The following is a 23,106-nucleotide window of genomic DNA, read 5'->3' as shown; positions in this document are numbered from 1 at the left end:
AAAATGACTGAGTGGTGATCCTGGGACTGTCCTGGCTAGACAATTGGGCCCCCACCATCTGCTGGGAAGGGGGAGAGAGAAAGTTAAGGCTAGCAATAGGCCCTCTCCCCCCTGCTTCCACTTCCGAAAAGGGAGCTGTCCAGTGTCTAAAGGACACTAAGCAAAGTGATAAAGTGAGAGCCACATCGGAACAGCTCCGATTCTTAAGGAATACCGGGACCTCACAGAGATTTTCAGTGAGGCAGAGTGCAACATGCTACCCCCTCACCGGCCCATCAATTGCACAATAGCGATTGTGCCAGAGGCGAAACTACCCAAACCGAAGCTGTACTCCATGACCCCAAGGGAAATGAAGGAGTTAAGGGAGTACATCAATAAGAACCTGTCCAGAGGGTTCATACAGCCAGCAAAGTCTAGGGTGGTCTTACTGGTGCTGTTTAAAGAGAAAAAAGGCGAGTCGATAAGGCTGTGCATTGACTTTAGAGAAATTAATGGGGTTTGCGTGGAAATATGTACCCACTTCCCATGATGAAAGACATGCAAGTCCACTTAGCAAAGGGGAAAATCTTCACCAAACTAGAACTGTGAGAGGCATATTACTGAGTGAGGATTAAGGGAGGAATGGAAAACCACATTCAATTGCCCCCTTGGGAATTTTCAATTTAAATCATGCCTTTTGGTCTGCGGGGGGCCCTTACAGTATTAATGCAACTAATCAATGAGGTGCTGAATGAATATTTATATAAAGGGGTCCTCATATACTTAGATGACATTCTCATCTTCACTGAAACACTGGAGGAGTACATCAAACTGGTGCACCAGGTACTCAAAAAATTCCTAGAGGCGGGGTCTTCCGGTTTGGCATTGCAGTGAGACAGTCGGGGAATTAGCGGGCTCCGATGAGCTCCGCGAAAACCCCGGCTGACGAACTGCTGCCGATGGGTCTGTGGACCAGAACCATACTGCAGGGATGGGGAAGAAAGAGAGGCACCTCAGATGACCAAGAGGAACAGGCAAGTTCCTCGAAGGTCAGAGGGAACTCTCTGTGACTCGGTGGTGGGGGATGGTGGCTGCCACAAAGCTGGGATAACCAGGGTAAGTATAGAGCTGGAGAGAGGAGAGGAATGTAACAGAATTTTTTGAAGGCGGGTGAGTGATAGCCAACCCAGGCATGAAATAACAACAAGGGAAACATCTTTTAATTATAAGACCCCTAATGATAAATAGTGGCTAAGAAGCCTGGGGGCAAAGAAGATTTTGAAATGTAACTTTAAAGAGACAAAAACCCAATAGAAAATTGATTTTTGAACAAACTATTTGGAAACCTTAAACAATTAGATAATGGTCAAAGGATTGGAAAGAAATAAAGAGATCCTTTTTTTTTCCTTCTTTCTTTTTAAATTTCAAAAAAAACAACAACAAAGAGAATGGATAATAAGATTTAAAAAAGAAGTGATGTACAAATAAAAGGAAAAAAGGGGGGGGAAGAAGTGAGAAGAGCTATTTAAATATGGACTGGACTTTAAATATGATTTGGTACTTTTAAACCTAAAAGAAAAAGAGAAGCTAAATAAGATTGTTATGTAATTGAAACAAAATGGATACTTTTTAAACAACCGGAAATTGTGGATTGCAGAGAGACACCATCTGGAGTAAAAAGGAATATTGCAACTTGGTTTTTGTTTTGGAAAATTGTGGACTTCACAGATAACATCCATGAGAACTTACAGGGAGAATTTTCTTGTCTACAAGTGGCTTGACTTTGGGAGAAAAAAAGAAAAAGAAAAAGAAGGGATCAAAATGGAACTCTTATAATTGGAATAATATTAACTTAAAAAGAAAAATGGCACAGGAATTAGAGAAGAAACAAATTGATCTATTTGACTTGGAGAATGGAAATAAGAGAAATAATTATAATATTGCACAGAGGACAAAACTTTGAGGATACAGAAGTTGAAATGGAGTATACATAAGTGGACAAGAAAATGAAGATGGAGGAATAAAACATAGAGGTGGAGAATAAAGAAGATACAATGTGATTAAATATGAATAAGTAACTGAATATGTGAATAGTAATAATAAAAAGGAGGTCTCTAGAGATTATATTGAGATTAACAATAACATAATGATTACATTGGGATTAACAGTGAATGATAAAAGAATAAAAGGTTGGAAAATATTAAGGAAAATAAAAAAGTTCAGGACTTGGATTTATAAAATGACTATATTGAGATTAATAAATATGAGAAGAAATATGTTTCAGATACTTAGAAATGGAATATGGATTGAAGCAAAAACATACGAGAAATAGACTATGTTAATAGAAAATATATTAATGGATATAATGAATCAATTTTTTATTAAGAGCCTTGGTAGTACAGGGGTTTAAGGCACCCTGTTATTAAGCTGGTTATTAAGACCAGCTGCCTGCAATTACTGCAGGGTTCGAATCTCGCCAAGGCTCAAGGTTGACTCAGCCTTCCATCCTTTCTAAGGTAGGTGAAATGAGGACCCAGTTTGTGGGGGCAATAAGCTGACTTTGTATAAATATACAAAAGGATGAAGGCTATTGCTGAGCACATTGTAAGCCGCCCTGAGTCTTCGGAGAAGGGCGGCATATAAATCAAATTAAAAAAAAAATTAAGATGTTGGAAGGTATTACTTGAGAAAATTAATGGTTATAATAATTGGGATATTGTTTAAATACTTGTAACAATTGTAACAATTTGAATACTTTTAATAATATATTTATTTAAGTAAAAGATGATTATGCTGGGATTAACAGTAGAATGATAAAAGAAGGTTTTTAGAGATTACACTGGGATTAACAGTGAAAAAAATAAAGATGAGTACACTGGGATTAACAGTGGAATAAAGATGATCACACTGGGATTAACAGTGGAATGATAAAAGGAAAGGTTAAATTAGATCATGTAAAAAGAAAATATAATAATGGACATAATGAATCAATTTCTATTAAGATACTGAATGGTATTATTTGAGAAAACTGATAGCTATAATAATTGGGATATTGTTTAAATATGTATAACAATTGTAATAAATTGAATATTTTTACTTAAGCAAAAAAGAAAAGAAAATTGAATCAATATATGATTATGATTTACAAACAAAAATTACTTAATTGATGGTTATAAGATTTAAATTTGATAAAGTAATACTGGAATAAAGATTTAATGAGAACTGCATGAAGTAATAAATAAATGTAAGGAAGTTTTAGAAAGGGAAATAATTTTGAAATATAAACATGTTTGAACTGTATTGTAAATAGTGAGGACTTAGGGTAAGAATTGTGAAATGTAGTATGAGGTATTAATTGAATTAAGATTTAAGGTGAGTTAATAGAAGGGTAATTGTTTTTGATTAAGTAAATATGAGTAAACTTTTTCTAAGTTGAAATATGTGATTTAAGATTAAGAAATAAGTGTTATGGCAAAATAGAATATATAAAATTTTGTTAAAGATGACAAAAAATTGAACAAATTGATGACCGGATCAAAGCGCTATTCTGAAAAGATGTAGTTTGAATATTTGAAAAAAAAGGAAAAAAAATCTTTTTGCAAAAAAAAAAAGAAAAAAAGGAACTCCTAGAGGCAAACCTATATGCCAAATTATCCAAGTGTGAATTTCACAAGTCCAGCCTAGTCTACCTAGCGTATCAGGTGTCTAGTGAGGAAGTAGCAATTGATCCAGGGAAAGTCAAAGCAGTCCTGGATTGACAACCCCCTCGAACCCGCAAGCAACTCCAAAGCTTCTTGGGGTTTAATAATTACTACAGACAGTTCATTCCCCGCTTTGCTGAGATCACCCTCCCAATCACCGAGCTACTAAAGACTGGAGGGGGGGAGAGTGAAACCATGGCCAAGTCAGCCCCTGAAATGGACCCTTAAGATGCTACATTAATTATCAACAAACTAATTGGGCAGACCTGCTACCTTTTGCTTAGGTGGTGTACAACAATACGGTGCACAGGAGCACCAGGCTAACCCCTTTCCAATATGCCAATGCATATTATTGAGTTCGATCAGTAGCTCTTCTAAGCGAACATCCTTTTTCCTTGTTCGAATATTGACCATTCCAATGTCCAAAGTCCAAAGGCTGGCTGATTAATCCAATGATTCTTAGCACTCTCTGCCTTCGGGCAGATCTTCCCACTGCCAAGGGTAGGTGCCCTAGGGCCTCCGGGGAATAAGGGCCGTTTTTGAAGTTGTATTGACATGTGGAAGAATAAAAGCATATTAAATTAAAGCATATTAATTTTATTTTTTCCACCTCAACACAAAGTCCAAAAGCAGTTTCCAAGTAGAAATAAAATTAATTGTACTCTTTTCTTTAATCAAAGCAGTCAGTTTAGCCATCTCTGCTAACTCCATCAACTTTTGTAGCCATTCGTCCACTGTGGAAATAACAGTACCCTTCAATTTTTGTGCATAAAGTATTCTTGCTGCTGTAAGCATATGTAACCTGAAAGTTGTCAGGGCATTGATTAATCTCATTTTTGGCTCTGGGACAAATCACCCTGGTTAATTAGAGGATGGATTGTGGCTCCTCCTTGTTGCAATATTCTGAAAAAGAAACGCGAAGAAAAGTTCTCTAATAAAACTCATTTATTTGTTATAAAGAAAATAAAACACCTCACTAACTAATAAAAGTAATTGCTACATTTTTGAAAATAATTCTTGCCGGCTATTTCTCAGCCGACCTTGCTGGAAAGAGAACAAAGGAAAGAGTGTGTGAAGCAAGTGAAAGAATGCGGACATGCGTAGTAGAATACTGATAAGGAACTTGGCAAACTACAGTAAGTCTATTAGTCCAAAAATAATGAAGCTCAGCTGGGAAATAAAAAACGCAGTGACATTCCCCTTCTTTGCCAGTTGAGCGAATATCAGTACATCATCAAATAAGGCACATCTTCTCACGCAGATACTCGTGTTGAGCTGCTGGGAGTGGTTTGTTGAGCATATCAGCAATTTGATCATGTGTAGATACATATTGCATTTTGACAAAACCTTTTTTCACTAAATGTTTTATGTTTTGGTAACGGATGTCAATGTGTCTGGACCTAGAACCTGTGAAATGTGATTCAGAAATATAAACCACCGATTCATTGTCTTCCATCACGGTGATCGGTCGGATCGGGTGTGTCCAGATATCTGTGACTAAAGCATTAAACCAAGTTAGAGAATTACATGCATCAGAAACACAAGCATATTCAGCTTCAGTAGATGAACAAGAAACAAAATTCTGTTTACGTACTTGCCAATAAACAGGACATCCATTTAAGAACATCATATAACCTGAAGTACTTTTACGTGATTTCTTATCACTTGCCCAATCAGAATCTGCATAACAACATAATTCTGCATAATCAGCATGTGTTGGTTCTAACAATAACTTCAAGTGTTTAGTGTATTTTAGGTATCTCAATAATTTCTTAATACATGTCCAATGAAACTGTTTTGCCTTACCTATGTGTCGAGATAAGAGATTAACACTAAGTGCAATGTCGAGTCTGGTCCAACTACTAATGTATAACAGTGACCCAATGACTGAACGATAAAGTGTTTGAGCCTCGAATGCAGGACTTGCTTCTTGTGTCAAGTTGTGAAAATCTGTTTGCATGGGTGTCTTTGTTGTGTTAGCATCTTTCATGTTGCAATGATGCAAAACTTGTTCAATTTTATCTTCTTGTGAAAGACTAAACCCCTTCTGTGTTTTTTCAATCTGAACACCTAAATAAGTGCTAATATGACCTAATGATTTCAATGTGAAGTATCTCTGCAAAGCTTTGGCAAAAATCTCACTCATTTGCTTATTTGGACCAATATAAACAATATCATCAACATAAACAAGAACTATCTCATATGCATTGTTAGATCTTTTTGTGAACACGCACTCATCAGTTTCGGACTTAATAAAGCCCATTGAACTTAGTTTGTCAGTAAGACATAAGTACCACATTAAACCAGATTGTTTCAGACCATAAAGACTTTTGTTTAGAAACCAGGTATCCCCTTCTTGCTGTCGGAATCCTGGAGGACTTTTCACGTAGATCTCTTCGTCTAGGTCTGCATGTAGATAAGCCGTGTCAACATCAAACTGGAAAACTTCTAAACCAAGGATAGTTGCAGTTGCTAAAGCAATTTTTACACTTTCAGTTCTAACTGTCGGTGAGTAAGTATTTGTGTAGTCCTCAGGATAACGTTGCGCGAAACCCTGAGCTACAAGTCTGGCTTTGTACAATGACTCACCATTTGGTTTCTTTTTGATTCTATAGAGCCATCGAGTGCCAATGACCTTTTTGTTTGCTGGAGGTTTTGCAGTTTTACAGTTTCTTTAGACTGTCCATTTCAACCTGCATTGCATCATACCATTTGTCTTGCTCTGAATCAGGGAGGTGCTTGATTTGTGTGAAATTATCAGGTGGAAGTGTAACATTGCAAATCAAAGGCAAGGGTGCTTTTGTCAGTTGCCAAGAATATCGTTGTGGAGGGATTCCTTTTGTGACCCTCTTGGAACGTCTCGGAACAACTGTCCAGTCTTCTTCTGCTTCGTCCTCGTCCTCACTTTCGTCGCTAGCATCAGCATCCGCGGCTTGCGAAGACGGAACATCGGGTTGAGAAGAATCAGTGGAATCTTGATCATCAATCTGCGTAGCATCAGCAGTATCATCTCTGGGAAAATAAACTCCAGGATCATTGGAATGAATCCTGGACCAGTCAATATCTTCCTCAAAATTAGCAGATTGGGAAATCACAATTGCATGTTTAGAGTCAATAAATCTGCTCCATTTTGAGTTATCATCAATACCCATAAATCTCAGTCTCTTTGCTGTTGGACCTCCTTTTCTTCTTTGAGCTAAGGGAATGTTCACCATAGCATATGAACCAAAAATATGGATGTTTTTAAGATCGGGCTTGTAGCCATACAACATGAAGAAAGGAGTCTGATTTATTACACTGCCCCAAGTATGGTTGACAATGTAATTTGCATACTTGATAGCTTCACCCCAGTATATCATATCAAGGTTGGTGTCTTCTAGGAGACAACACATCATGGTTTGCAGTATCTCTCCGATGTGAGCCGGTGTGTCGGGGCCGAAGTCTGATGAAGAATTCCATTCTTACGCATCCAGTCCTGGAAATGCTGAGACATGAATTCGGCACCACGATCACTCTGGATTCTGGCGATGCGAACTTGGTGTTGGGTAGAAACAAGGGTTGCAAAGTCTTTAAAGATCTGAAAGGTCTCTGATTTTTCTTTCATAGGATATACATATCCATATCTAGAGTAATTATCAACAATTGTTAGAAAATATTTTCTACCACCAAATGATGGCGGGAATGGACCAACTATGTCAATGTGAACCAAATCAAAAATGCATGTTGACAGGCGTGTAGCGTGTTTGGGAATGGCTGCTGCTTTGGATTTGGCCTTTTTGCAGACAGCACAATCCAAAAACACCTTACACCCCTTTAGATCCAAACCGTTTGCGAACTCCGGCATCTTCCTAAGAACACGGAAACTGGCATGCCCCAATCTTCTATGCCATTTGTGGATACACCTGGAATGCAAAGGTTTACCAGTTAGTGAATTCTCAACATTAACATTTTTATGCGGAACCTCAGGCTTGCTCTGAGCAACCTGTTTACCAATTCTATTTTTGTTGGCTTTAGGAGCCTTAGGAATAGCAACAGGATCTCTCTCTGGAGCATCTCTCTCTGGGCCTGTGCTCTCCCTTTTTGGAGTTTGTATACTTTTATTATTATTATTATTTATTAAATTTTTATACTGCCCCCTCTCCCAAAGGACTCGGGGCGGTGAACAGCCAGAATTAAAAACACACAATACAAATATTAAAATACATTAAAACAAAATTAAATTATCTTAGGCTTCTCCAATTTAAAACCCCGTTACCCATAAAATTCACCCAATTAAAAATTTTTAACCCAGCCCGGCTTGCTGAAATAAAAAAGTCTTCAGGGCCCGGCGGAAGGTCCGGAGGTCCGGGATTAGTCGTATCCCTGGGGGTAGCTCATTCCAGAGGGCGGGTGCCCCCAAAGAGAAGGCTCTTCCCCGGGGGGTTGCCAGCCGACATTGCCTGACAGACGGCACCCTGAGGAGACCCTCTCTGTGGGAGCGTGTTGGCCAGTGGGAGGTTATCGGAGGCAGAAGGTGGTCTCGTAAATAACTGGGTCCTAAGCCATGGAGCGCTTTGAAGATGAGAACCAACACCTTGAAGCGCACTCGGAAGACCACTGGAAGCCAATGCAGCTCGCGCAGGAGAGGTGTCACGTGGGAGCGCCATGTCGCCCCCGTAAGTACCCGCGCGGCCGCATTCTGCACCAGTTGGAGCCTCCGAGTGCTCCTCAAGGGGAGCCCCATGTAGAGAGCGTTGCAGTAGTCGAGGCGGGAAGTACTGAGGGCATGAGTGACCGTGCATAGGGAGTCCCGATCCAGAAAGGGGCGCAACTGGCGTATCAGGCGAACCTGATAGAAAGCCCCCCTGGCCACAGCCGTCAAATGCTCTTCTAAAGACAGCCGTGCATCCAGGAGGACACCCAAGTTACGCGCCCTCTCCGTGGGGGCCAATGTCTCGCCCCCAATAGTCAGCGATGGCACCAGCTGACTATATCGGGACGCCGGCAGCCACAGCCACTCAGTCTTGGAGGGATTGAGTCGGAGCCTGTTCCTCCCCATCCAGACCTGCACCGCCTCCAGGCACCGGGACATCACTTCAAGGGCATCGTTGGGGTGGTCTGGGGTGGAGATGTACAGCTGGGTGTCATCAGCGTACAGATGGCACTGCACCCCAAAACCACAGATGATCTCGCCCAGTGGCTTCACATAAATGTTGAACAGGAGAGGCGAGAGGACCGACCCTTGTGGCACCCCACAAACCAAGTGCCTTGAGGTCGACCTCTGCCCTCCAGCCAACACAGACTGCGACCGGTCGGAGAGATAGGAGGAGAACCACCGTAAAACAGTGCCTCCCACTCCCAACCCCTCCAACCGGCGCAGCATGATACCATGGTCGATGGTATCAAAAGCCGCTGAGAGGTCTAATAGGACCAGAACAGAGGAGCAACCTCTGTCCCGAGCCCTCCAGAGATCATCAACCAACGCGACCAATGCCATTTCCGTGCTGTACCCGGGCCTGAAGCCGGACTGGAACGGATCTAGATAGACGGTTTCATCCAGGTACTGCGGGAGCTGTCGCACAACCACACTCTCAACAACCTTCGCCAAGAAGCGAAGGTTGGAAACTGGACGATAGTTTGCTAAAACAGCTGGGTCCAGAGAGGGCTTCTTGAGGAGGGGCCTCACCACCGCCTCTTTCAAGGCGGGAGGCAAGAACCCCTCACTCAAGGAAGCATTTATAATCCTCTGGAGCCAGCCTCGTGTAACCTCCCGGGTAGCCAGCACCAACCAGGAGGGACACGGGTCCAATAAACATGTGGTTGTGTTCAACCTCCGCAGCATCCTGTCCACGTCCTCGGGAGTCACAGGGTCAAACTCATCCCAGATAACCGTCTCAAGACAGACCTCGGACAACTCGCCTGTACCTACCCAGTCGGAGTCCAAGCCTTCCCGAATTTGAGCGACTTTATCATGCAGATAATGCGCAAAATCCTCAGCACGACCTTGCAAGGGGTCTTCCCGCACTCCCAGATGGAGAAGGGAGCGAGTCACCCTAAACAAGGCAGCTGGGCGATTTTCTGCCGATGCGATAAGAGCGGAAAAGTAATTACACTTTGCCGCCTTTATTGCCACTAAGTAGGTCTTGATATAAGACCTCACTAGTGTACGGTCAGATTCGGAGCGACTGGCCCTCCAACTACTCTCTAGGCGTCTTTTCCGGCGTTTCATCCCCCTCAGCTCCTCGGAGAACCAAGGAGCTGGGCAGATTCGGCGCCGGGTCAGAGGCCGCAAAGGCACGACCCGGTCTAAAGCACCAGCGGCCGCCCTATCCCAGGCGGCCACCAGGTCTTCCGTCGAGTCGCGCGCCAGAGTCTCAGGAAATGGCCCAAGCTCCATTCGGAACCTATCAGGATCCATCAGGCGCCTGGGGCGGAACCACCTGATCGGTTCCGCCTCCCTGCGGTGGGGCATAGCGGTCAGGAAGTCAAGTCTAAGGAGAGAATGGTCTGACCATGACAAGGGTTGCCTGTGTTTGCGTTTTAGGCTTTGGCTTTAAGTAATAAACACCATCAATTAATATGGTTCCAGCAACAATATCTCCATCTTTAACTATGTAACTTGCTTTTTCAAGGTGGTGAACTTGGAACTTTAACATTCTAGACAAGTGACACTGACTAAGCAAATTACTGGTTGCTGTTGGTATGTAATAAACATCAGGAATGAATGCATCGAGCTCTTCAACATAAACAGTTCCTTTTCCTTTGACCTGACAAGGATGATTGGAGAAAGAATAAAGTTCATGTAGTTCTGGTTCAGGCTCGTGCATCTCTGTGAAAAGTTCCTTTCTGTAGGTAACATGCAATGCTGCACCACTATCCAAAGTCCACAGGAGTCGTCTGTCGTACTCTGGTTGAAGTTGTGGATCATTGGTTAAGGCCAATGTGGCGAGTGGAGTTTGTGGATCATGCCGGGGACCATGACGACCTTGTCTTCCACCTCTGTCTCTGCCTCTGGAATCTGTTCCTCTGGGCTGGTATGTGACAGGAGCTGGAACTCGTTGGGGACAATCCCGGGTGGCATGTCTCACACGATTGCAGGTGTTGCATCTTGGCATCCTTGGAGTGTAGGTCCTTCCTTGGAAGGGGGGCCTAGCTGGAGCTCTTGATGCGGGTGGTCCTCTCAAATGTGGCATGGCCAACATGAATGCCTCTTCTTCAATTAAAAGTCTACAGACATTGTCCACTGTGCGTTGAGCAATTGGGACTTGGTTAATTTTTGTAACAGCATCTTTCCATTCATAGTTCAAAGAGTTAATAATGATGCTGATCATTTGAATATCTTCAATATTATGGCCTCTTTCTCTCAATTCTGTTCTCAGACCTTTCAGTTTGGTCAAATGCCCTCCAATTTGTTCACCAGGTTTCAATCTCGAACCATGGAGTTCAGACATCAGTAAACATGAAGATTCAATTGAGACAGGCCTGTAGCAATTTTCCAATTCAGCCCAAATTTGTCGGGCTGTTGTGTTTGGTGGAAAAGTGACCTGCAGTTCAGTATCCATGGACATCAAGAATGTTGTGCAAGCCCTTATCTCTAAATCTCTTATTGCATAAATCCAAGGTTGAGCAGGAGGATTAAATACCATGCAGTGAGTGCCTTCTCTAAGAAGCAATAGTGTAATCTCACTGACCCAGGCTTTGTAATTGTGTCCTGACATTTTTAGTTTTGACTCACCAGTTAGTGGAGAGACAGAGAATGCCTGGTAAGGAGCCTGCACTTGGTACACTGGCTGTGCTGGCAGAAATGTCTGTGGTATTTGCTGTGCCTGGTGTGGACCTAAAAATGGTCTTGGTTGTGCCATTGGAGGTGGGCCAGGAGGTGGCTCTATTTGCACTTGTGGCTGGGGCACATATGCAGGCATTTGTAGCTGCTGTGGCTGATGCACTGGAATCTGCTGTATTCCAGTTGCCATTTGTGCTTGATCTGCAATATTGGCATGACCTGCTGGGGATGCAGACATTTGCCTTTGCTGCATAAAGCGTGCCTGTGTTCTATCTAAATAGACACCATCACCACCAGGGGGTGTTGGAGTTTGAGCCCGTGGAGACACTTGTGGCATTTCAGCTTGAATCTCTGAGTGAGTTAGAGATAGGTTTGCCAGGTTCTGCTGTAGTAATTTAAAATGTTCATCTAAGCTCCTTTCTCTTTCAGCTTCCTGTAGTAAATTACTTTCGCCAGCAGATGGTGCTGCACCTTTAGCTTCGGGCAGCTTTGCAGTTACAAGGAATGATTGCGTGGCAGGTTTATATGTAACTTGATCAGGGAGACTTTCATGTGACGTATGCAGTGCTCTTTGCCTTAATTGGCCTGACACAGAATCCACCAGGGGGAGTGTCTTTGGCTCTGAGGAAGAAGACAATATGGTGGTTTTTGAAAATCTTAAGTTATCTCCCTTATCTTGCTCAAGCATAGATATAGCCATTTTTGCCTGGGATAACTCCTGTTCATAGAATTTTATACGGTCACGAAAGGCTTTCAGAGCCAGCTCATCCAGGGTGAGCTTCGAGCTTCGAGGAGAATAATGAATTGTTTCTCTCTCTGCATGGGAGTAATTTTGCTCGGCAGTTTGCTTTGGCCTTGCATCGAGCGTTACAAATTCAGAAGGTTCTGGGGGGACTTTTTGAGAGCATGTATATTCAGAAGAAGACGTCACTGACCTCAGTTCCAGTACGTTATCTTCAAAAACAATTTCTGTGTTATCTCCCTTCATTTCTGTTCCCACGGCTTCTTGTTCCAGGCGTGTGGCTGAAGTAAGGGGCTGGAAATCTGAAAAACTCCTTTCTGCCACCTTCTCAGCAAAATACATTTTGTATTTGTTTTTCTTCTGTTTCGGCATCTCAGCAATATAATTAGCGTACCTCAGTAGCTAAAAACTAATTGCCTATGCGCTCTTATCAGAAATAACAAAACAAGGAAAAAAGCCATAAATGAACCGTCCGAGCTACCAGATGTCAGGGCGTTGATTAATCCCATTTTTGGCTCTGGGACAAATCACCCTGGTTTATTAGAGGATGGATCGTGGCTCCTCCTTGTTGCAATATTCTGAAAAAGAAACGCAAAGAAAAGTTCTCTAATAAAACTCATTTATTTGTTATAAAGAAAATAGAACACCTCACTAACTAATAAAAGTAATTGCTACATTTTTGAAAATAATTCTTGCCGGCTATTTCTCAGCTGGACCTTGCTGGAAAGAGAACAAAGGAAAGAGTGTGTGAAGCAAGTGAAAGAATGCGGACATGCGTAGTAGAATACTGATAAGGAACTTGGCAAACTACAGTAAGTCTATTAGTCCAAAAATAATGAAGCTCAGCTGGGAAATAAAAAACGCAGTGACAAAAGTTCCATTTTTTTTCAAGTTCTTTATCCATTAAGCCTATTCTGCTAATGTTACTAATATGAGACCTGTACCTTAAACTTCTTTCCAGGTAAACAAACACAATTGGGATAAAAGGAACTATAGTTTTAGTTTTAGTTTTGGTTTTATTTTATTTATTTATTTATTTATTTATTATTTTATTTTATTTATTTATTTATTTGTAAAGCATATATAAGATAACAGATAAAAGTATAAACATAATTTGATACCTTGAGTTTGTATCTATTATTTGTTTGTGTATTGTTGTGGTTGAAACTGAAGTAGTCATTGACAAATAGGACATTGTGGCAGATAATTTTATGTACCACATTTAGGTCAGACCAAAGTCGGCATAGTTCTAAGTTGTCTAAGCCCAAAATTTGAAATCTGGTGGCATAAAGTATTTTGTTGCAGGTAGAGGAATGGAGGACTCTTCTCGTAAAATATCTCTGGACTCTCTCTATTGTATTTATGTCTGATATGCAGTGCAGGTTCCATTCTGTATGATAGGCACAGAAAATGTCTTGAGAATGACTGGAGGAATGGTTAACTATCTTCTCAGGTTAACTTCTTAATGCTTAATTGAAATTACTCATGTAGGAACAAATTTTAATACCAGTCCTAGTACCTTACCTCATCTGAACTATATAGTATTGGCAGAGAATATATTACAGAAAAAGATCTTGCTGTAGAAAACACAAGCAACAGGTTCCTGGTTGCTGATATTTGAAAAGGCAGGACTCTGGAAATAAAGCAGTTCTACATGTTAAAAAATCCCTATAAATAGAAGCAGGTGAACTGTCAGGCAAAACAGACATCTACATTCAGTTAGACTTACTGTATATAATTGGTTTAAAATTTAAGATGCTTTGAAAATCAGGTGCTAATTAAAGCTTGGCAGAAGTGCCCAGCAATAGACTCCAACTCTAAGACAACATACAGGCTGATGCCTCATGAAACCAAAGCTTATACTAGCAGCCATCTCCAAATCTGCTTTTAATAATCTGTCCTCAGGAATTTGTCAAGCAAGTGAAATTATCTCTTTTATATGACCAACAATTAGCTATTTAAAAATATACAAACTGTCATGCTCACTTGTGTTGCTTCAGGCACAGTTGCTGCAAAATGGGAATTGTGATGCAGTCAAATGTAAGCATTTCATGTTATAACTCTGACCACATCTAAATTTAAATCTCAAGGACAGCCAAGTGCTGCTGTGCCTTAGGCAGCCACCAGAAACCTGCAATGGAGAAAGCCAGAATAGATCTATCATGACAATAGGGCATCTCTCTTATACACAGGACTGTAGAATCTAAAAGAAAAGAAACTAAAGAGCTTGCCAACACTCCAAGTGCACCATTAAAGCCAGTTTTATTTGCATGAACTTTACTGTTTCCTATAGCTCTGTTTATGTTTTCTTTACTGGCCCCAAAGTATAGAATTTAAGAATGTAGTTCCAGCAATATTGGAAAAAAATGTTTTGACATTTGCCACATATATTTTTTAAAAACCCTATTGTTTTCCTCATGCTGTAATCACTTGCCCTTGACCATTCTGGCTTTGTATAGCATACAGCCATTTCAACCAATGTGACACAAGGGAAGAGACACCATAGGGAAGAGACACTACAACTATATTGGGATGTTACAAGAGATTGATGTGGGAAAGTAATGTTGTAAGCTCTCCCAAACGGTTCTCTGGCTAAAACAGAATCACAAGAACCTGCTAACGCAGGACACTCCAAGGAGGCAGAGCAGTGGTAAAATCTAAAATTTGTTACTACCGGTTCTGTGGGTGTGGCTTGGTGAGGGGGGGTGTAATGTGACTGGGTGGGCGTGGCCATTTTTTTTTTTTACTTTTAAAACCATTTTTTCTACAACCTCTTCGGCAAAGAGGTTGTAAAAAAAATGCTTTCAAAAGGCTCTGATGATCCCAGCTGAGTTGTCTGATCGGCAGAGGCTTTTTTTCTTTTAAATGCCTCTGACAATCAGGCAACTCAGCTTGGATCATCAGAGAGTTTTTTTCTTTTAAATGCCTCTGACAATCCCAGATGAGCCGCACAATCATCAGAGGCTTTTTTTTTTACTTTTAAAAGCATTTTTTCAGCCGAAGAGGTTGTAGAAAAATGCTTTTAAAAGTAAAAAGAAAACCTCTGATGATTGTGCGGCTTATCTGGGCATGGGGGCGGGCAGGGATTTTTGCTACTGGTTCTCCGAACCACCCACCTCCATCGCTACTGGATTGGGCGATCCGGTCTGAACAGGGAGCATTTCACCCCTGAGGTAGAGCTATGATTACCCTTGTCAATATCAGGATAATGATAGCATAGCTCATTCTAAGAGTTGTGGCCAACTAAGTTCCAGATGCCTGAACATTCAGAACTCCAGAACTGCAAGAGCAAGAGAGCTCAATTTCATGGAGATGCTTTAGGAAAGTAGAGGGTCTAGCTAGGATTAAGCTCCTACCTCTAAGCCAGGGATGTCAAACTCACAATGACACATGATGTATCGCTAACCCAGGGTGGGTGTGGTCAGCACATGACTCAGTGGTAGGATTCAAATAATTTAACAACTCGTTGTCTGCCCTAGTGACCAGCTAGGTAGGCGTGGCTGGGTGGTCATGTGACTGGGTGGGCGTAGCCAACTTGATTATCATTCACGTCTAGGGGTGCTTCGCCTCACCAGACCTCTCCTGACCGTGGGGATGCTGCAATGGTCATAAGTGTGAAAAATGGTCATAAGTCACTTTTTTCAGTGCCATTTTAACTTTGAATGGTCACTAAATGAACTGTTGTAAGTCAACAGTTGTTGTACATTTTTTGTACATTTTGTTTGTACAAAAATACAAAATGCTTCTTTCCTTGCAAAAAGCTGCCCTAAATACCAATCATTAGATTAGAAATACCTGCAAGCCAGAGTAACAAATCAGGCAGGGTACCATAGTACCTTGAGGAATTAAAATAGTTAAAATGCAACGATAACTATCAGCAGTCAACTCTTGCTCATAAAGTGAAACCCTTTAGCAGAGAGGTCATTTAAGCTCTCCAGAAAATGGGTGGGCATATTTGGGCTACAATGCCAAGCTAAAGAGACAAATTAACAAATTATATAGGGGCCCCAGTTTTAAGCCTCCCAAGCTTGACAGGATCACAGTAAAATTACTACATGCCACAGATATCTAAATAAACTTCAAGTCTGGTGCCATGTTACTAACCTTATTATCATGAGAGAAAACTAAAATGAATTGGAGGATCCACACCCCTATCTTCTTTTTTGTTTTTAATCTTACTATCAGTGAGCAATCATATGCCTTGGCCACTCCAAAGCAATGCAAAAGCATCAAAGGTGCTTTTTCAAGAGGCAACTGAACTTTCTGGAAACCAAGAAAGCCCAGTTGCCTCTTGAAAAAAGCATCTTTGGGACAGCCATGACCTGGATGACTGAAGAATCCTCATAGACAAGAGACTCCTGTGCTCAGTGACCTGACAAAGCACCCTTTCACACCCAGGAGAAGCAATCCTTAGATCCATTTGCACCACTTAAAGATACCAGCTGGTCTCACTCACCTCACAAGGTTGGACTCCACACCATCAATACCTTTCTCAAAAGGTCAGAGCAGGAGCAAGCCTTGTATCCAAATTAAGTAAACGTATCCAACCAACCTCCATTTTACCTCTTCGTAAAGTCTTCCAGGCTGAACTTCATGCTCTACGGTGCCGAAATTTGGGGTCTTACAGAGGCCCCCATATTGGAGAGAACTCAAAATAATTTGTTAAGGAGGATGCTCGTGGTAAACAATTCCACTTCAGCTGCAGCCGTCAGAGCTGAATTGGGACATTTCTCACTGTACACCTATACAATCACTAGGGCGGTAGCCTACTGGCTAAAAATGACTCAGATGGAAGCCAGCAGACTCCCCAAAATCTGCCTAGAGGAACAGCAGATTTTAAATCCTCAAAGGTATTCCTGGCTAACCCGGCTGTCAGAAATATTGAACCGATATGGCGTAAGGTTCCCGTTGTGTGACACACTGAAGCAAGTTAAACAACGGATTAAAGATATACATGGGCAAATGGACATGGCAACTCTTTCAACTAATCACTCCCTTAAACTGCTGACAGCAGTTAAAACAACTTTCACCCTGGAAAAGTATTTACATTTAGAAATGCCATCAGTGGAGAGACAGTTATTTGTTAAGTTTAGATTCGAACTTTTAGATACCAACGTTAAATTCGACCGTTACCGGAAAATCCCGTATGACAAAAGAACATGTATATGTGGGGTAAACGTCGTGGAGGACACGGTGCATATAATATTCGAATGTAGCCTGTATGAGGAAGTAAGAAAACAATATCTGTCCCCAATTATAAATAAATTTCCCCACTGGAATATAAGGCATAAATTAGCATTTCTGTTGAAGGCTGACTCTCCTCCCATGGTAAGGGCTATCACTCGCTATCTTAAAAGGATGACAGCAATACGAGCCAGTTATACCGAAAAGAATTTCATTGATTGTAAGAAAGATGAGCTGAGTTAGAGAGGAGCTATCTTATTTGGGTTATCTAGTCTTGGCAACTTAGCTATTGAAATCTGATATTGTAAAATTTTAATGTCATATATCATATATTTTTAGATTGTTATTTCTGTAACTGTTTTGCCTTTTTGCCTTTTTCTTTTCTGTTTTGTTTGAAAAGGCCTTCAGGCTATTCAATAAACAAATACAATACACTCACCTCACAAGATAGCCTAAGGAAATCATTCAGATTCAAGGAAAGATCACATGCTCCCAGAAAGGCAGTAAAAAAAATCAGTGCCAAGCTTGCATCCTGTCTCTTGGAAGTACAAAAGGACAGTACCAGGAACCACTAAAGTAGTGTAAAAAGCTTACAACAACCCTTCCCCTTTAAGAAAATCAAGCCCCTAATAAAGCAAATAAAAAAAAAAAAAGCAAAGTATCAGCAAAGAAGAAAAAAAAACTCAAGAAAAGCTCAGATGACAGAAAGTCTGGGCATACTGCCAAGAACCTTTAGCTGTTACAATGCAATAAGGCTTAACGGGAGAGACACTTTCTGTAAGCAGGGCAATAAAGATAAGGATTAGGCTAGAAACATCCCCAGAATGTTTCCTTTCTGCCTTCCTTACAGGATTAGCCCTATAAAGTGAAAAAAAATAACAAAAGGCTGTTGGAAGCAGATTTCTTCCAATAACTGGTTCTCCGAACTGCTCAGAAAGTTAACAAATGGTTCTTCCAAATAGGTGCAAATCGTCTGAATCCCACCACTGCCCTGGTCTAAGCAGGCACTTTGAATAGGTAACTATGATCCTAGGATACTGCAGCCATTGTAAATGCATATTACCAAATGCTTGAATTTTGATCATGTGACTATAAAGATATAGCAATGGTCATAAGTGTGAGAACCAGTTTTAAGTCACTTTTTTCAGTGCAATAGTAACTTTGAACAGTTACTAAATAAATGATTGTAAGTCAAGGACAATTTGTAAACATTCAGAGTTTTGCTATTTACCTACATCTTCATCTAATAGGTCAGTAAATTTATAGGTTTAGAAAGCCAGTGTATGCAAAGTAGAATTCTAGCACTGAGAAACAACTGCTGTATAAAATGGCAATAGTAACTCATTGGTCTCTGTCCTTAGTTCATAGATCATATGTGCCCATCTAATGTGGGAGCATGATTAAAAGAGAAGTCCAATGTATGGCAATGTGAGTTTCTGAGAAAATATGTGTTGTGGCCCATCAGCGGCCTGTGCAGCTAGTAGCTGATTCGGACAGCAAGGAGGCTGGTGTGGTGATGCGCCAGCAGCCTGTGCAGCTGGCATTCAAGTCAGACAATGAGGAGCCTGGAGAAGATGTGGTGCCAGAGGCGGGGATTCAGCCAGGGCCTTTAGAACCTCCAGAAGCTCCCATAAGTGAAAAGGAAGAAGAGGAGGAGCCTCTTCTTGATGCACGAGCGCGCAGAGCTGCCAAAAGGCAGGAGTGGCTCCTCAGGAGGAGGTCTCCTCGAGAGTAAGGCTTGGGGCTAATTGGCCACTCCGCTAGCCTATTTAAGGAAGGACGACGACTGAGGCAATTTGCAGGAAACAACTTCGTTCATATTCCTTCGTCTTGATTCCAGAAATGTTTGATTCAGCTCTTGTTTATCTCTTGTCAGTTTTTGCTACAAATTGCTTCTGGGCATTCTGCCAACCACAGTAAGATTACGGTTATGTGAAATATTGTGCCTCAGAATTGAGTTATTATTCTTTGGATTCTTGTCAGCTGTTAATGAAGTTAAATTAACTTCAGAAAAAACTGATTTAAACTGTACTTGTGTTCGAACAACTACTAAGAAAGCTCATTAGTAGTCCTTAATTAGTAAACTAAGGTTTGTATGGACTTTGGGTGCTGCGTTCTTTGGGGTCCGTAGCTGGGCAGAACAATATGGGATGTAATTCTAATGAACAAATAGATAACAAATAAAAACAAGTAACAATAAAATGGCTGCTAGTTCCCAGCAGCTAGCATCATTGTTATTTTCAAAAATGCCTCTTATTAAGAAATACATCTATTTATTTTTTAATTTTATTTTATTTTGAATTTGTATACCGCCCTTCTCCCTGAGGACTCAGGGCGGTGAACAGCCAAGTAAAAACATCAAGTACAAATATTAAAATACAGTTAAAATATACATATATAAATTTGGCCCCATTAATTAAAAACAATAAACAAAACACAAAAAAATTAGGCCAGCCCGGCTTGCTGGAAAAGGAAGGTTTTAAGGGCACGGCGGAAGGCACCGAGGTCTTGGATTCTCCTTATCTCTGGAGGCAATTGATTCCAGAGGGTAGGTGCCCCCACAGAGAAGGCCCTCCCCCTGGGGGTCACCAGCCTGCACTGTTTGGCTGATGGCACCCCGAGGAGGCCCTCTCTGTGGGAGCGCACGGGTCGATGGGAGATTGTCGGTGGCAGCAGGCGGTCTCGAAGATAGCTAGGCCCTATGCCATGGAGTGCTTTAAAGGTGATAACCAACACCTTGAAGCGCACCCGGAAGACCACTGGGAGCCAGTGCAGTTCGCGCAGGAGCGGTGTTACATGGGAGCGCCAGGCTGCTCCCGTCACTACCCACGCTGCTGCATTCTGGACCAGTTGGAGCCTCCGGGTGCTCCTCAAGGGGAGCCCCATGTAGAGAGCGTTGCAGTAGTCAAGGCGAGAGGTGACGAGGGCATGAGTGACTGTGCACAGGGAATCCCGATCAAGAAAGGGCCACAACTGGCGGATCAGGCGAACCTGACAAAAGGTCCCCCTGGTTACAGCCGTCAGATGTTCCTCCAAGGACAGCTGCCTATCCAGGAGGACTCCCAGATTGCGAGCCCTCTCTGTGGGGGCCAACGACTCGCCCCCAATAGTCAGTGATGGAGTCAACTGACTATATCGGGATGCCGGGAGCCACAGCCACTCAGTCTTGGAAGGGTTGAGCCTGAGCCTGTTCCTCCCCATCCAGATCCGCACAGCCTCCAGGCACTGAGACATCACTTCAAGGGCATCGTTGGGGTGGCCTGGGGTGGAGATGTACAGCTGGGTGTCATCAGCGTACTGGTGGTATCTCACCCCAAAGCCACGGATGATCTCGCCCAGCGGCTTCACATAAATGTTGAACAGGAGGGGTGAGAGGACCGACCCCTGAGGCACTCCACATATAAGAGGCCTTGAGGTCGACCTCTGCCCCCCTGCCAACACGAACTGCGACCGGTCGGAGAGAAAGGAGGAGAACCACCGTAATACGGTGCCCCCCATCCCCAACTCTTCCAGCCGGTGCAGCATGATACCATGGTCGATGGTATCAAAAGCCGCTGAGAGGTCTAACAGGACCAGAACAGAGGAACAACCCCTGTCCCGAGCCCTCCAGAGATCATCAACCAACGCGACCAATGCCGTTTCCGTGCTGTGTCCAGGCCTGAAACCCGACTGGAACGGATCTAGATAGGATGTTTCCTCCAAGAATTGTGGAAACTGTCGCGCGACCACACTCTCAACAACCTTCGCCAGGAAGCGAAGGTTGGAGACAGGACGATAGTTGGCCAATATTGCCGGATCCAGGGACGGCTTCTTGAGGAGAGGCTTCACCACCGCTTCTTTCAAGGCAGCGGGGAAGTGACCCTCACTCAACGAAGCGTTGATAACACCCTGGAGCCAGCCTCGTGTAACCTCCCGGGAGGCCAGTACCAACCAGGAGGGACACGGGTCCAGTAAACATGTGGCCGCACTAAGTCTCCCCAAAATCCTGTCCACATCATCCGGAGTCACAGCATCAAACTCCTCCCAGGTAACATTCTCAAGACTATTCCTCGTCACCCTGCCCTGATCTACCCAGTCAGAGTCCAAATCCCCCCGGATCTGAGCGATTTTGTCATACAGGTATTGTCCGAAATCCTCCGCCCTGCCTTCCAAGGGATCCTCCCGCGCTCCCAGATGGAGCAGGGAGCGGGTTACCCTGAACAGGGCGGCCGGAGGATTCCCTGATGACACAATAGAGGCGGAAAAGTAGTTAAACTTTGCCGTCTTTATCACCACTAGGTAAGTCTTAATATGCGACCTTACCAGTGTTCGGTCAGATTCAGCGAGACTGGCCCTCCAACCGCTCTCTAGGCGTCTTTTCCGGCGTTTCATCTCCCTCAGCTCCTCGGTGAACCAAGGAGCCGCGAGGGATTGACACCGGGTCAGAGGCCGCAAAGGCACGACTCGATCCAAGGCCCCACCAGCCGCCCGATCCCAGGCAGCTACCAGGTCCTCGGCCGAGTCGTGTGCCAGATCTTCAGGAATTGGCCCAAGCTCTGTCTGGAACCTATCAGGATCCATCAGGCGCCTGGGGCGGATCCATCTAATTGGGTCCGCCTCCCTGCGGCGGGGTGTAGCGGTTCGAAGGTCCAGACGAAGGAGTGAGTGATCTGACCATGACAAGGGTTTCATGTCTATATCCCCTATAATAAGACCACTCAACCACTGGCCAGAGACAAAAATCAGGTCCAGCGTGTGTCCCCCCCTGTGAGTGGGGCCATGAACTAACTGGGTCAGGTCCATGGCCGTCATGGAAGCCATGAACTCCCGAGCCATCTCTGATGTTTCACCAACTGACGGCAGATTGAAATCACCCATGACCATAAGCCTGGGTGTATCAACTGCCACCGTGGCTATCACGTCGAGTAGCTCGGGCAGGGCCGTTGCCACGCGGCAGGGAGCCAGGTACGTAAGCAGCAAGCCCATCTGAACCCCATGACCCCATCTCACAAAGAGGGACTCACACCCGGCAATCTGTGGCACAGTGGTCTCCCTCGGACCCAGACCTTCGTTAATAATAACCGCCACCCCCCCCACCCCTCCCCTGGGCCCTCGGCTGATGGAATGCTCTGAAGCCTGGTGGACACATCTCAACCAGAGGGACCCCTCCCTCCGGGCCCAACCAGGTCTCCGTAATACCCGCCAGGTCCGCTCCCCCCTCTTGAATAAGATCGTAAATGAGGGGGGCCTTATTTACCACGGACCTGGCGTTGCACAGCATCAGCCGGAGGCCCAGGTCCTGAGTATCTGAGCCACCTAGTATCCGAGGGGAGCCTTGAGGACCGGGGCGTGCAATCGCTCTCAAGTAGCGAGTGCGCACCCCCGGCACAAGATAAGGTCCTCTGCTCCCGCCATATCTGCCCCTCCCATCCACCGTGCTGATGACATCTATGAAATGTTCCCCTATGATTTATCCCTATTCTGCCTCTATTACTTCTCTTTTGACTCATTGTCAACTTATGCTATCATGATTTTGCATGAATTGTGTGTAATATGACCGTGCATATCATGATTATGCATGAAGAACAAGCAAAGCAAACTCCAATTGGGGGCTAGTCTAACTGCGGGATTTTTCCCATTATCTCTAGGCTTTTTCCGGTGCCTCACCTATATCCTGTTTTGCCATAAGCTGGGTTGAATACAGTTAAAACAAAAACAAACTGAAATCACTGATTGGTAGGAGCTGAGATAGAAGCATA

At 43.3% G+C, this 23,106-nt stretch overlaps 1 protein-coding gene across 1 annotated transcript; it reads right to left on the bottom strand.

Annotated features, from left to right (window-relative positions):
* Positions 1 to 264: 264 nt before the first annotated feature.
* On the bottom strand, positions 265 to 15,306 carry LOC139320707 (uncharacterized). The gene is made up of 3 exons (XM_070949143.1): positions 15,301 to 15,306; positions 10,566 to 12,478; positions 265 to 433 (listed from the first exon to the last, which is right to left on the bottom strand). The coding sequence occupies exons 1-3, from the start codon at positions 15,304 to 15,306 to the stop codon at positions 265 to 267; spliced, it is 2,088 nt and encodes a 695-aa protein (XP_070805244.1).
* Positions 15,307 to 23,106: the final 7,800 nt, after the last annotated feature.

The sequence above is a fragment of the Pituophis catenifer genome, unplaced genomic scaffold (genome assembly GCF_029215685.1).
Source record: "Pituophis catenifer annectens isolate HBS135680 unplaced genomic scaffold, rPitCat1.0.hap2 SCAF_8, whole genome shotgun sequence".
In the NCBI taxonomy this organism is placed as follows: domain Eukaryota; kingdom Metazoa; phylum Chordata; class Lepidosauria; order Squamata; family Colubridae; genus Pituophis; species Pituophis catenifer.
The sequence above is the reverse complement of the archived record's forward strand: the minus strand, read 5'-3'. Positions and strand labels throughout refer to the sequence as shown.